Source organism: Salvelinus namaycush, chromosome 2 (genome assembly GCF_016432855.1).
Source record: "Salvelinus namaycush isolate Seneca chromosome 2, SaNama_1.0, whole genome shotgun sequence".
In the NCBI taxonomy this organism is placed as follows: Eukaryota; Metazoa; Chordata; class Actinopteri; order Salmoniformes; family Salmonidae; genus Salvelinus; species Salvelinus namaycush.
In genome coordinates, this window is record NC_052308.1 from 708,651 (window position 1) to 723,106 (window position 14,456).

At 43.2% G+C, this 14,456-nt stretch overlaps 1 protein-coding gene across 1 annotated transcript; it reads left to right on the top strand.

The window, feature by feature from the left end:
* Positions 1 to 675: 675 nt before the first annotated feature.
* On the top strand, positions 676 to 13,965 carry LOC120057751 (cytochrome c oxidase subunit NDUFA4-like). Its single transcript, XM_039006229.1, has 4 exons — positions 676 to 923; positions 5,526 to 5,611; positions 11,137 to 11,197; positions 13,485 to 13,965. Exons 1-4 carry the CDS (start codon positions 879 to 881, stop codon positions 13,539 to 13,541), a joined length of 249 nt encoding a protein of 82 aa, XP_038862157.1. The 5' UTR covers positions 676 to 878; the 3' UTR covers positions 13,542 to 13,965.
* Positions 13,966 to 14,456: the final 491 nt, after the last annotated feature.

The following is a 14,456-nucleotide window of genomic DNA, read 5'->3' on the forward strand; positions in this document are numbered from 1 at the left end:
AAATAGTACAGTGAGTGGCCTGTGTTAGCCTCTGGCCTGGATTCAAATAGTACTTGAAATCATTTGGAATACTTTAGCTGTGCTTGAATCAGCTTGCCTATTGCAATGGAACCAATAGAAAACCAATAAAAATGTAAACCCCGCCCATCTGGCATGCCAGGCAAGTCAAAGCTCAAAGTATTTGAATGATTTTTAAATACTTTTTGAACCCAGGTCTGGTTGGCCCTTCCAGAGCCGATGTGATTATAGGGATTTAGCTAACCTTCCCTCCCTCCCCCTCCCTCACCCGTCTTACCCTCACTCACCCCCCCCCCCCCTCCCTCACCCGTCTTACCCTACCTCACCCCTCCTCCCTCACGCGTCTTACCCTCACTCCCTCCCTCCCTCCCTCCCTCCCTCCCTCCCTCCCTCCCTCCCTCCCTCCCTCCCACATCTTACCCTACCTCACCATCCCTTCGCCCTCACTCACCCCTCCCCCTCCCTGCCTCACCCATCTTACCCTACCTCACCAACCCTTTGCCCTCACTTACTCACCCCTCCCCCTCCCTCCCTCCCTCACCCGTCTTACCCTCACTCACCCCTCCCCTCCCTGCCCGTTCCTCTGACCCCCTTCTGCCTCTAGGGAGAAGGGAGGACTTACAACAGGTCCTTGTTCTCTCTCTCCATAGCCACAGACAGAAACAGACTGGATCAAACACAACTCTGCTGTACACTTTCTGAACGATACAGCTCTGCTATACATATATCTACACAGGAAGCTGCTTTCACATGGACACAAAAGCATTAGAGACTTCTTAGAAAATATAATTAGTTTGTATTTACATTTTTTGGACTTTTGTTTATTTTTGTGTGTAGGTGTTCTAGGATCTGGGATAAACATGCCGATTAGGACAGTGATTACGCATGCTAAGAAACATCCAGGGGTAAGTTGATTTGATTTGACCCCTTTGAATCTGGTTCAATCTGTGACACGTTTATAATCAGGGGTGGAAATGGTGGGGGGACTCGATACCCCCCGGCGAGGGAAAACATTTTGACCTGACGCTTTGAATTAGAGGAATTTATATTGGTAGGTTCCATGTCCATCCCTGGTTTCAATGTTCTGGTTCTTGACTATGTGTTTTCACTGTGAGCCCTGTGTTTACAAGAAGAATAAACAAAGAAGGCTCTGGGGTAGCATTACCCTTGTATTGTGCATTTTATACTGCTCTTTCATTAAAATATAAATACCATGAAACAAGTCTGACATCCAATTGAACTTGTCTGAAATCACAGCCCATAAATATTGGAAAAGGGAACAAAGTAATCCAGACATTGCTAATGGTTTCATAATAATAGAGATGTCAACGTAGGGCAGAATCTCTCTCTCTCAAAGTAACTATAAGTACTTTTGTTGCTGTAATTTTGTCTACTTGTGTAAAATGTCATTAAAGTAACAGTACTTCTACTTGAGTAGGATGTTTCAGTGGGTGAAAAAGGGAGTTTGTGAGTGAGAGACTGAGTGAGGGCGGGAAAGAGGGAGTGAGTGTGAATGGGTGAGTGAGTGAGTGTGAATGGGTGAGAGTGTCAGCCGGTCCCATGGACAAGTAACAGAGGGGTAAAATGAGGGATTGAAGTCTGGCAACTTTATCGTTTATGCTCTTAATTTTGTATTCCATTTTTATTCATCAATACATTTAAATTGCTTTGAATATTTTATTTATTTAAATAATGGTATATATTTTTTTACTAATCTTTTTTTTTTTTTTACATGCAGATGTGCATCGTTACAACTCATAAAATAAATGAGCTTAGTTCCTACTCTACGTACATTTTCTATCTTCCTTTTGAAATGTAATGCAGGGAAAATATGTGTAAAATGGTTCAGGTAACCTTTATTTTAAAAGTAACTCAATTACTTTTACTCTGAGTACTTTTTAAATGAGCTACTTTGACTCGAGTAGTTTTTCTCCACTATTACCTATATTTCAGTACTCTGTCCACCCCTGCTGACTCAGTTTGTGAGGTAGATTATTCCATTAATGCCCAATGACTGATCAGTATGCACTTGCAGCCTAGGCATGGTATTGCGCACACCAGAGTTACCTGATTGGTTTAATACCGTTCATAACATATTATTAAATACTTGTAGCTTATAGTTTGTTTGTATACAAAGATAAAACAACCTACTAAAATTCAGATGTTCAATTTAAAGGGTCAGAACAGTACATATATTCACCAAATGCTAAAAAGCCCCAACGATCGTGCTTTATTTTTAGTGTCACTACAGAGCTGCCAGTGACCCAAATTCTTAGATCGACGGGTTTGACTTGGCAGTCCACCAACACATGGATAAGTGCAACAACAATATAGAACCAAGCTCACAGAATAAGCACGCTCTGTCTCTAGTTGCCTGTTGGTCAGAGAGAGAGAGAGCAGACAGTTCCCTGGCACTGTTTGAAAAGCTTAGAAATGAATCCTTCCTTGTTTCTGGAGGCAGTGGCGTGTCCAGAACATTTTGAATTCGGTGGCCAAGGTGGGGCACAGACCCAGTTTAGAGGGGCCATGACATTTTTAACCTTAATCGATGCAAGGTGGATTTTTTCCAATATACTATGATGGTTCAACACATTCAATGCTTGTATTAGCATACTTCAGTAAATTCACTTGAAAGTGCCATCCAGAGTGGGAATTATACCGTAACATTTGGAACGGGCTCTTTTTTTTTTATGGGACCTCCTATGGATTAAATGTTTTTATCGGCTTCATAGTAAAAATTATTTAAATGTTTAAATTAAAAAATTAAAAAAGTATAATATGATTTCTCATTCGTGTCTATCCATGTTTCACAATTGTCCTTAAATTTGTAAAAGGCTGAATCTATTTAACCAGAGCAAGCATCCGAGAGTGAGGCAAACAGCGCCCATCTGTTGCTGTCCGGCCCAAAATAATATGACATGTCATACTCTTTTTGACCAGACAGCATCAGATACGTAGGCTACACATACAAAGTCAGAAGGGTGCTGTTTCGCTTGTTCGCATGCTTTCTCCGATGAGAGATTGATAAGTCCTGCTGTCGGTGCATCTTGGTCAAAATTCTCAATATATTCAGAGACGACCTATCAGATCTCAGAATTTCTGGGAGGGGGGGGGGGGCAGTGGGGTGGCCAATCAGATTTCAGGATGGGCCGTGGGCCACTCCCCTGGATACGCCACTGCCTGGATGTACAGATCTATAGATCAGTGAATCCTTTTACTTTCACCATACTTACCAATTCAGATCTGTGATTACTTCAAGGAAGGTAGGAAGGAAAGATGCATTTCTGAAGTATTCAAACAGGGCCACAAACCCACTACTATTCCCCTATCTGTCTGCACAAAAAAAGGTGCAATCTAGAACCTAAAAGGGTTCTTTGGTTGTCCCCGTAAGAAAACCCTTTGAAGAACCCTTTTTGGTTCCAGGAAAAACCCTTTTGGTTTCAGCTAGAACGTTTTTAGGTTCCGCGTAGAACCCTTTCCACAGAGGGTTCTAGATGGAAACCAAAAGGGCTGTACCTGTAACCAAAAAGGGTTCTCCTATGGAACCTTTCTTTCTAAGAGCGTGTCTGTCTTCCGCCCAGAAAACTTGCTCACCTAGACTTAATATACTGAAACACTGTCAGAGGCTGGATTACATTTAAATAGTGCACTCGTTCTGGTCAACTTGTCCCCTACTCTATCAAAAGGGCTTAGAGTCAGATTTACCTCATCAATGTTCAAAAAATAATAATAATAATTTAACCTTTATTTAACTAGGCAAGTCAGTTAAGAACAAATTCTTATTTACAATGACGGCCTACCCCGGCCAAACTCGGACGACGCTCGGCCAATTTTGCGCCGCCCTATGGGACTCCCAGTCACGGCCGGATGTGATTCAGCCTGGATTCAAACCAGGGACTGTAGTGTCGCTTCTTGCACTGAGATGCAGTGCCTTAGACCGCTGTGCCACTCAGGAGCCCTAAAATTGTTGACTGAATAGTCACCTGATATTGCCACTTACTGACCTGAGAAAGCAAAGCATTCACCAGTTTATTATTAGGCTATCGTGATCAATTTATATTATTAGGCTATCATGATCAATTTATATTATTAGGCTATCGTGATCAATTTATATTATTAGGCTATCATGATCAATTTATATGTTTTGAAGCATATTGACCATTCATTTATTTACAGAAAAACAACACAACTCACAAAGTCTAGCTAATGGAAGCTGATACATAAATAATAGCACATGGAATGGAAAAACCCAGAGGCCTAAAAATAAATAGGCCCACACATTTATTGATCATCCAATTGATTACTTAATGGGTGGGTTATACTGTAGGGAAGGGGTTCCCAAACCTGTGCTGCCACAAGTAGCCTGTCATGTTATGTTTTGACAGCAGAGGGAAAAAATACAAATCTGGACATCTAATTAAAATAACTAGATCATACTCTTTCTCCCTCCCTCTCACCCCTGCTTTAATGGTTTAAATTGATGTTTCAACATCCAATCTATTCTTAACGTCGCCACCCTGCTGTCCTGGAAGTCTGCAGTGTCTTATCCTGTCTTATCCTGTCACTCAGACTGACAAGCAGCCAGGCAGGGAGCGGAGAGAAGCTGTGTGTGTGGGTGCGAGAGAGAGGTTGGCACAGCACAGGGAACCATGCAGTGAGCGAGCTAGTGAGGGATCAATTTCTCTCTTACCGTGCCAGTGTCCTTGCCGGCTCAACCCAGGCTGACAGCCTCAGCCCCTCACACGGCCATCTGACTCATTCATATGGAGGAGGACAGAGACTGGAGAGGAATAACAACCACAGAAAGTGTGTGTGTGTGTGTATACCATATTTCCCCCCCAATACACACACACACACACACAATACACACATTACACACAATATTCAAAAGTTTGGGGTCACTTAGAAATGTCCTTGTTTTTGAAAGAAAAGCACATTTTTTGTCCATTAAAATAACATCAAATTGATCAGAAATAGTGTACCGGTAGACATTGTTAATGTTGTAAATGACTATTGTAGCTGGAAACGGCAGATTTTTAATGGAATATCTACATAGGCGTACAGAGGCCCATTATCAGCAACCATCACTCCTGTGTTCCAATGGCACGTTGTGTTAGCTAATCCAAGTTTATAATTTTAAAAGGCCAATCGATCATTAGAAAACCCTTTTGCAATTATGTTAGCACAGCTGAAAACTGTTGTTCTGATTAAAGAAGCAATAAAACTGGCCTTCTTTAGACTAGTTGAGTATCTGGAGCATCAGCATTTGTCGGTTCGATTACAGGCTCAAAATGGCGAGAAACAAAGAACTTTCTTTTGAAACTCGTCAGTCTATTCTTGTTCTCAGAAATGAAGGCTATTCCATGCGAGAAATTGCAAAACTTTTGAATGGTAGTGTATTTATGTGTGACAGGCAGCTCAATAATACACACATACACATGCATTAGTACACATATGGCTTTAATACCAATGTATGCTTCCTTCCTCTCCCTCCTTTTCCCCCTCAGCTCATCCCTCAGTTCTTCTTCTTGGTACTGGGCATGACTGGGGCTTCCTGCTATCTGATCCGTCTGGCCAAGGGACCCCATGTCAGGTAGGACCTACACTACTGAATTCACAGTGTTTAGTTGCCATTTTCTGTCTGGATTTTATTAGTCTGTGTCTGTAACGACTATGAGAAAGTAAACTAACATAAGATCATCATCATTAAGTTGAGATCAACACTGTGGTCATTCCTATTTTGGTACACTCTCTGGACACTGTACCTTTGTTCTGTTAAACTTTGTCATTAATGGGACACGTGATAGAGAGCAGAGACATTCTCATTCTCTTGACTCTAGAGAGGGCCTTTGTTTGAGTTTGACTGTGCAGAACTGGGACAACCAGACTTTGTTACTGAATAAATAGAGGAAGTCTGCCAATAACTGTCCGTCTTAACCCATATAGAATTATAGAGGCCTCTAGTTCCTAAAAAGCAGCATTGGGGAGTAACAGATTACATGTAATCTGTTACATGTAAAGGATTACAAAAACCGATAACTGTAATCCATTACCAGCAAAAATCTTGTAATCAGATTACAGATACTTTTGAAAAACTAGATGATTACTTTGAGGATTACTTTTAAATTCAGAAAGGAGGTTTGCAAAAAAAAAATCTTTGACACTTCTGTTTTCTCAATGACATTCAAATCAACATTGAAAAAAGGCGCTAGTTTAAGTTTGTTCCCCCTGAGTGAGTCTGACCACAAGTCAGAGACCACTATGAAGACACCAGATGCGTTTGATGGATCATGGGAAAAGAGCAGGAATAGGCTTCTGTAGGCTACAGTCCAAGTTGTCTTCCAATGGTCTGACTGCTGTCGGCATCCAAAGATGATCCACCTTGAATAAACGCTTGGAGGTAAGGATGACAGCAGTGGTGTAGTCTACGGCGATACGGATATCACTTATAATGGTTATCTACATAGCGCATTGATGTGAATCACACTGCTGCTCTCTCGTTTAGTTATTTACACTTTATGGATTGTGGTTGTTGTTCACAAATCTAAATGTGTATTTGAACCCAATAATGGTTCAATTCAAGAAGTTTAAGCTGCCTATCAATCATTGTTTTTGAAACCAATGGACAGCCAGTGAAAAATGTGCTCTTGCAACAGCTGCATAGTGCGGATCCCATCCTATGGAATAAAAGTGGGGCTTCTATTGCTCAATCTAATTCATGCTGATAAAATAAATACATCCATTGGCCAAATGGACACATGATCAAACTTGAAACACTTTTGATAGACTGAAAGGGGCAATCGGTAGTTGCTACATCCATTTTTGGACTTAGAAATGTGTATATATATATATACACACACACACACACACACACACGATTGTTGAAGAATATAACTTATAAATGCCTCATGAGTTCAGTTCAACTGTCACACTCCATGAGAACCCAAAAGAGAAGCTTGTTTTACTCCAATGTTTGTAAACTTTGTAAACACAAACAAACACTGTATAGCCTCAAAACATGGTTATAACAATAATTTGTACCCTGATGAAGACGAAACGTTGGTAAATTAAATATTTTTGCATCTGAGCTCTTAGGCTCTCCTTTATTTTCAAGTTTTCTACTCCGCTAGCCAGCACCTCGCCTAAATAGGTGTGCGTTTCTTTTTCTTCTAGATTATAACAATAATTTCACCTTTATTGAACCAGGTACGCCATGTGAGAAGAAGTTCTCATTCACAACTGCGACCTGGTCAAGATAAAGCAAAGCAGTGCGACAAAAACAACACAGAGTTACACATAAACAAACGTACAGTCAATAACACAATATAAAAATCTATGTACAGTGTGTACAAATGTAGAAGAGTAGGGAGGTCGGCAATAAATAGGCCCTAGAGGTGAAAATAATTACAAATTTAGCATTACTACTGGAGTGATAGATGTGCAGATGATGTTTACTTAGAGATACTTGGCTGCAAATGAGCAAGATGGTAAGTAATAATATGGGGATGAGGTAGTTGGGTGTGCTATTTACAGATGGGTTGTGTACAGGTACAGTGATCGGTAAGCTGCTCTGACAGCTGATGCTAAAAGTTAGAGGGTGAGTGTTACGCACGCCTCTAAAAAGAGGGAACGCAACTCCCTGCTGCAACTCAACTCTCCGTGAAGCGAAAGAGGTATGGACCGTAGGTGCGAGAAAGGACGACAAAGGCAGAATTTACCGTTACTAGGATTTATTCCTTAAACGGTAATATGGGGAAAAGGGGCTGGACGGAACCAAAGGAAAGAAAGTAAATATCAAAGCTCCCCCTCTCCTATCTAACCTGCCTACCCACTTAACTTACCTAACTTAGCACCACCTGGTACCCTAACCAAAATACAGGGGGTGGTCCGCCCAGGTCTTACCTAGTGTGCCTAGACATTGAATATACTACGGGTATATGTATGCCCTCGGGCCTCTTGCCTAAGCACTCCCTAAGTGCCTTCCCCTTCCCCCCTGGGAACAAATGAAACAGAATAATTATTAACAATTTCACAAACACTTTACAACAAAACTGAGTAAACTAACTCAGGCCACTAAAGAAGCTTTGACAAAGACAACACAGAACTCTTTCTAATGATTTCTCCAAAACATTCAATCTCCCTCTAACCTCCAATCATTTCTCATGATCTCCCTTCTTCTGAACAGAACACTGGCTTTTATATCTTCTGGTGGCAATGGTGATTAGAGTCAGCTGCTTCTTGACGAGGGGGCGGGGTCAGCTCCAATCATCAATTAGCCTGGGGTCGACCAATCAGCTGCTTGGGGAGTTACAGGAATTTCTCCTGAAACACACACACTCAAATACAAACCAGAACACAGAAACTGGGGAACGTAACAGTGAGATATAAGACTCCAGCTTCAGACATTTTTGCAATTTGTTCCAGTCATTGGCAGCAGAGAACTGGAAGGAAAGGCGGCCAAATGAAGTGTTGGCTTTGGGGATGACCAGTGAAATATACCTGCTGGAGCGCGTGCTACGGTTGGGTGTTTCTATGGTGACCAGTGAGCTGAGATAAGGTGGAACTACCTAGCAAAGACTTATAGATGACCTGGAGCCAGTGGGGTTGGCGACGGATATGTAGTAAGGGCCAACCAACGAGAGCATACAGATCGCAGTGGTGGGTAGTATATGAGACTTTGGTGATAAAACAGATGGCACAGTGATAGACTAGATCCAGTTTGCTGAGTAGAATGTTGGGAGCTATTTTGTAAATGACATCGCCGAAGTCAAGGATTGGTAGGATAGTCCGTTTTACAAGGGTATGTTAGGAGGCATGAGTGAAGGAGGCTTTGTTGAGAAATAGGATCCCGATTCTAGATTCAATTTTGGATTGGAGATGCTTAATGTGAGTCTGGAAGGAGAGTTTACAGTCAAACCAGACAACTAGGTATTTGTAGTTGTCCACATATTCCAGGTCAGAACCGTCCAAAGTAGTGATGCTAGTCGGGCGGGAGGGCGCGGGCAGCATGCACTTAGTTTTACTAGCATTTAAAAGCAGTTGGAGGCCACGGAAGGAGTGTTGTATGGCGTTGAAGCTTGTTTGGAGGTTTGTGTCTAAAGCACAGTGTCCAAAGAAGGGCCAGATGTATACAGAATGGTGTCGTCTGCGTAGAGGTGGATCAGAGAATCACCAGCAGCAAGAGCGACATCATTGATGTATACAGAGAAAAGAGTCGGCCCGAGAATTGAACCCTATGGCGCCCCCATAAAGACTGACAGAGGTCTGGATAACAGGGCCTCCGATTTGATACACTGAACTCTTTCTGAGAAGTAGTTGGTGACCCAGGCGAGGCAGTCATTTGAGAAGCCAAGGCTATTGAGTCTGCCGATAAGAATGAGGTGATTGACAGAGTCGAAAGCCTTGGCCAGGTCGATGAAGACGGCTGCACAGTACTGTCTTTTATCGATGGTGGTTATGATATCCTTTAGGACCTTAAGCGTGGCTGAGGTGCACCCATGACCAGCTCGGAAACCAGATTGCATCGTGGAGAAGGTACGGTGGGATTCGAAATGGTCGGTGATCTGTTTATTAACTTGGCTTTCGAAGATTTTAGAAAGGCAGGGCAGGATGGATATAGGTCTATAACAGTTTGGGTCTAGAGTGTCTTCCCCTTTGAAGAGGGGGATGACCACGGCAGCTTTCCAATCTTTAGGGATCTCAGAGGAAATGAAAGAGAGATTGAACAGGCTAGTAATAGGGGTTGCAACAATTTCTGCAGACCATTTTAGAAAGAGAAGGTCCAGATTGTCTAGCCCAAATGATTTGTTGGGATCTGGATTTTGCAGTTCTTTCAGAACATCAGCTGTCTGGACTTGGGTGAATGAGAAGTGTGTGTGTGGGGGGGGGGGGGGGTTGGGCAAGTTGCTGCAGGGGGTGCTGAGGATGTTGGCCGGGGTAGGGGTAGTCTGGGGTGAACCAAGGGCTATATCTGTTCTTAGTTCTACATTTTTTTAATGGGGCATGCTTATTTAAGATGGAGAGGAAAGCACTTTTGAAGAGCAACCAGGCATCCTCTACTGACGGGATAAAGTCAATATCCTTCCAGGATACCTGGGCCAGGTCGATTAGAAAGGCCTGCTCGCTGAAGTGTTTTAGGGAGTGTTTGACAGTGATGAGGGGTGGTCGTTTGACCACGGACCCATTACGCACGCAGGCAATGAGGCAGTAATCACTGAGATCCTGGTTGAAGACAGCAGAGGTGTATTTAGAGGGCAGGTTGGTCAGGATGATATCTAAGAGGGTGCCCATGGTTACAGATTTAGGGTTGTACCTGGTAGGTTCCTTGATGATTTGTGTGAGATTGAGGGGATCTAGCTTAGATTGTAGGATGGCCCGGGTGTTAAGCATGTCCCTTTAACATTAATTTATCCTGCAATAGATGTCGTTCAATTGGTAACAAAAATGTTTGTCTTCTTCTAATGCCTCTTAAAGGGAAAGTAATCTAAAAGTAACGGAATGTAATCAGATTACGTTACTGACTTTGGGTAATCCAAAAGTTACATTACAATTCATTGATTACGGGTAACTAGTAACGGATTACATTTAGAAAGTACCCTACCCAACCCTGGCCAAAAGGCAGTATTGGCATGGGCAGCACCATTGTATAATTGATTGTATGTTTGTTTATTCCATGTGTAACTCTGTGTTGTTGTATGTGTCGAACTGCTTTGCTTTATCATTGGCCAGGTCGCAGTTGCAAATGAGAACTTGTTCTCAACTAGCCTACCTGGTTAAATAAAGGTGAGAAGAAGAAAAAAAAGAATTGAGGACTTCCACCATTTTGATTAAGTCAACTGGGCGGGACTTCCAACTTCATTGGCTGATCCCTCCTGGTGACACTGTTGGAGTCATGTCAAACTGGGTCATCAGGAGAGATCAGCCAATCGCGAAGAAGGAAATGTACTTCTTCAAAATGGAGATCGCTTCAAAAGGCGCTAACCCGTGCTTTCATGACGCTATAAAATGGCACAGCTATAAAGACGAGTCCTCTATCGATCTCTATTGTGTTAACCTCAACTCATAATCATATTTCTCTCTCTCTCCCCCCGCCTGGCCTATCCTCCTTTCTTCTTCCAGCTGGAACAGAAAGAACAATCCTGAGCCTTGGAACACATACGGGCCAAACTATCAGTACAAGGTGAATATCTCCCCTCTCAGTACAAGGATAATATCCTCCCCTCCTCTCAGAGAATGTGATTATCCTCCCCTCCTATCAGTACAAGGTGAATATCCTCTTAGTACAAGGTGAATATCCTTCCCTCCTCTTAGTACAAGGTGAATATCCTCCCCTCCTATCAGTACAAGGTGAATATCCTCTTAGTACAAGGTGAATATCCTTCCCTCCTCTTAGTACAAGGTGAATATCCTTCCCTCCTCTCAGTACAAGGTGAATATCCTTCCCTCCTCTCAGTACAAGGTGAATATCCTTCCCTCTCAGAGAAGGTGAATATCCTTCCCTCTCAGAGAAGGTGAATATCCTCCCCTCTCAGAGAAGGTGAATATCCTCCCCTCTCAGAAGGTGAATATCCTCCCCTCTCAGAAGGTGAATATCCTCCCCTCTCAGAAGGTGAATATCCTCCCCTCTCAGAAGGTGAATATCCTCCCCTCTCAGAAGGTGAATATCCTCCCCTCTCAGAAGGTGAATATCCTTCCCTCTCAGAAGGTGAATATCCTTCCCTCTCAGAAGGTGAATATCCTTCCCTCTCAGAAGGTGAATATCCTTCCCTCTCAGAAGGTGAATATCCTTCCCTCTCAGAAGGTGAATATCCTTCCCTCTCAGAAGGTGAATATCCTTCCCTCTCAGAAGGTGAATATCCTTCCCTCTCAGAAGGTGAATATCCTTCCCTCTCAGAAGGTGAATATCCTTCCCTCTCAGAAGGTGAATATCCTTCCCTCCTCTTCACACCCACAGAATCACTACACCTCAAGACTGTGTCCCAAAAGGCACCCTATTTCCGACATAGTGCGCCCAAAAAAATGGTTCACTGCTGGTCAAAGGTAGTGCACTATGTAGGGAATAGGGTGCCATTCAGGTCACAGACCTAGACTGTGGCACTCCACCGCTGAACTCATTACGTTCACTACCTACATGGCCAAACCAATCCAGAGTGACACGGCCGAAACCAATCCAGAGTGACACGGCCGAAACCAATCCAGAGTGACACGGCTGAAACCAATCCAGAGTGACACGGCCGAAACCAATCCAGAGTGACACGGCCGAAACCAATCCAGAGTGACACGGCCGAAACCAATCCAGAGTGACACGGCCGAAACCAATCCAGAGTGACACGGCCGAAACCAATCCAGAGTGACACGGCCGAAACCAATCCAGAGTGACACGGCCGAAACCAATCCAGAGTGACACGGCAACATCTTTCCATTTGTCCTCATAAAGCGGTTTTGAAGGCTCTCTATTCTCTAACTTACTGTACTCTCATAACAAATTGAAGGATTTATATTCTCTAACACAATAGACTTTGTGGTGCTATTTTCCTGAATCCACGTACACATACGTTAAACAAGGAGCATCACCTCAGACAGCTAATGATCATATTAAACAAGAGAAACACAAAATGAATAAATCCCCACAGGAGGGTCTGATTGGCTGGGTGTTATTCCAACAGAAACTGTGTGTGGGTTTTTCAAGGCTGTAGTTAAAGTGTGTGTGTGTGTGTGGCAGCCGTAGTGAACGTCATGCTGGATGAAAGGTCACAACACTCGCCATGTTTAATTCTCTACAACAGGCAAAGGTCTCACATCAACATTCCACTGTATTCCCCAACAATAATAGGAATGAGGAGAGGATGAGGGGAGGTGGAGGAATGGGGGGGAGAAAGGGGGGAGGAGGAGGAAGGAGGAGGAGGGAGGGTGGAGATGAGGGGCTGACAGCTGACCAATCAAGGAAAACATGGAGACAGAAAATAGTCAGTGGCGACGCAAAACCTTGTAATCCGTCTCTGTGTGTAGTCCTGCACAGAACTGTCCATGAAACACACACACACACACACACAGCACTGTCCATGAAACACACACACACACACAGCACTGTCCATGAAACACACACACACACACAGCACTGTCCATGAACACACACACACACACACACAGCACTGTCCATGAAACACACACACACACACACACACACAGAACTGTCCATGAAACAAACACACACACACACACAGCACTGTCCATGAAACACACACACACACACACACACACACACACACACACACACAGCACTGTCCATGACATATGCAAAGAGCAGCAGTCCTGAGTGGCTCTACGAGACAGAGGCTGTTGGAAAATAAATAGTCTCCCAACAGAGGACAATGCTAACACACAGTGTCTGCATGTGCTTTCCTAAAGACAGGCTGATTAATTTAATTTAAGCGAAACGTATTTAAATGTATTCTCTCCTTCCGCAGTTGGTGGCCGTCAACACGGACTACAAGGCTCTAAAGAAGGAGGGCCCTGACTTCTAAAGGTCCTTCAGGCAACTCCAGGGGCACCACGTTTGGCAGGACCTCCTGTCATCCTAGTGGCAGGGTGGGGGCAGCCTGAGCCTCGCTCGGTCGGGTTCTCGGTCTGTCTCTTCCGCTGCCTTTTAACCAGGCACACTACAACACTATAGTAATAAAACTTTCATTTTCTTGCACAACCCGGAAGTCATGTATCCGTCTCCAAACAGCCCTGTTCTATATCCGTCTCCTCTTCACACACTACAACACTGTTCATTATAGCCATCAATGCACAAGCCTAAAGTGATGGAACAGCCTCGTTCAACACACAACCCTACTGTTGTATACATCTCTGTACATGCAATGTCACCTTCTCTGTAAATGTACAACCCTCTCCAACCCTAAAGTGATGGAAGCTTGAAAACAAATGCATTAAAGATAAATGAAAGCAGTGTTATTGGTTGATTTCAGGTATTGTCGGTGTGTATATAGTGTAGGGTGTATGGGTTGAATTAAGGAGTGGAACAGAGTGTGAATGGATAAGATTAGAAGTTTTTCTAATTCTAAAAATCAGAAATATGAAAGCAGTGATTTTTTGGATTTTATTATTATAAAAACAGTTCAACTTTATCCCCCCCAAAAAACAAAACATATCCCCAGTGTCTTCTTTGGGAATCCTTTGGAGTCAGTGAACGTCACAAAATAAGTTGGGCCGAAGCAAAGCAGTGATTTAAATGACTGCCGTGACATATAGCTGTTGAGCACTAAAATAGTAACTAGTGTTGAGGCAGATCATTTGTTGCTGCCTTGCTATGCTTGTTGACTTAGGTCTCTAAGTAGTGTTGTGGTGTCTCTCTTGTCGTGATGTGTTTTTTTCCTTTATTTTAAATCACAGCCCCCATCCCTGCAGGAGGCCTTTTGCCTTCTGGTAGGCCATTA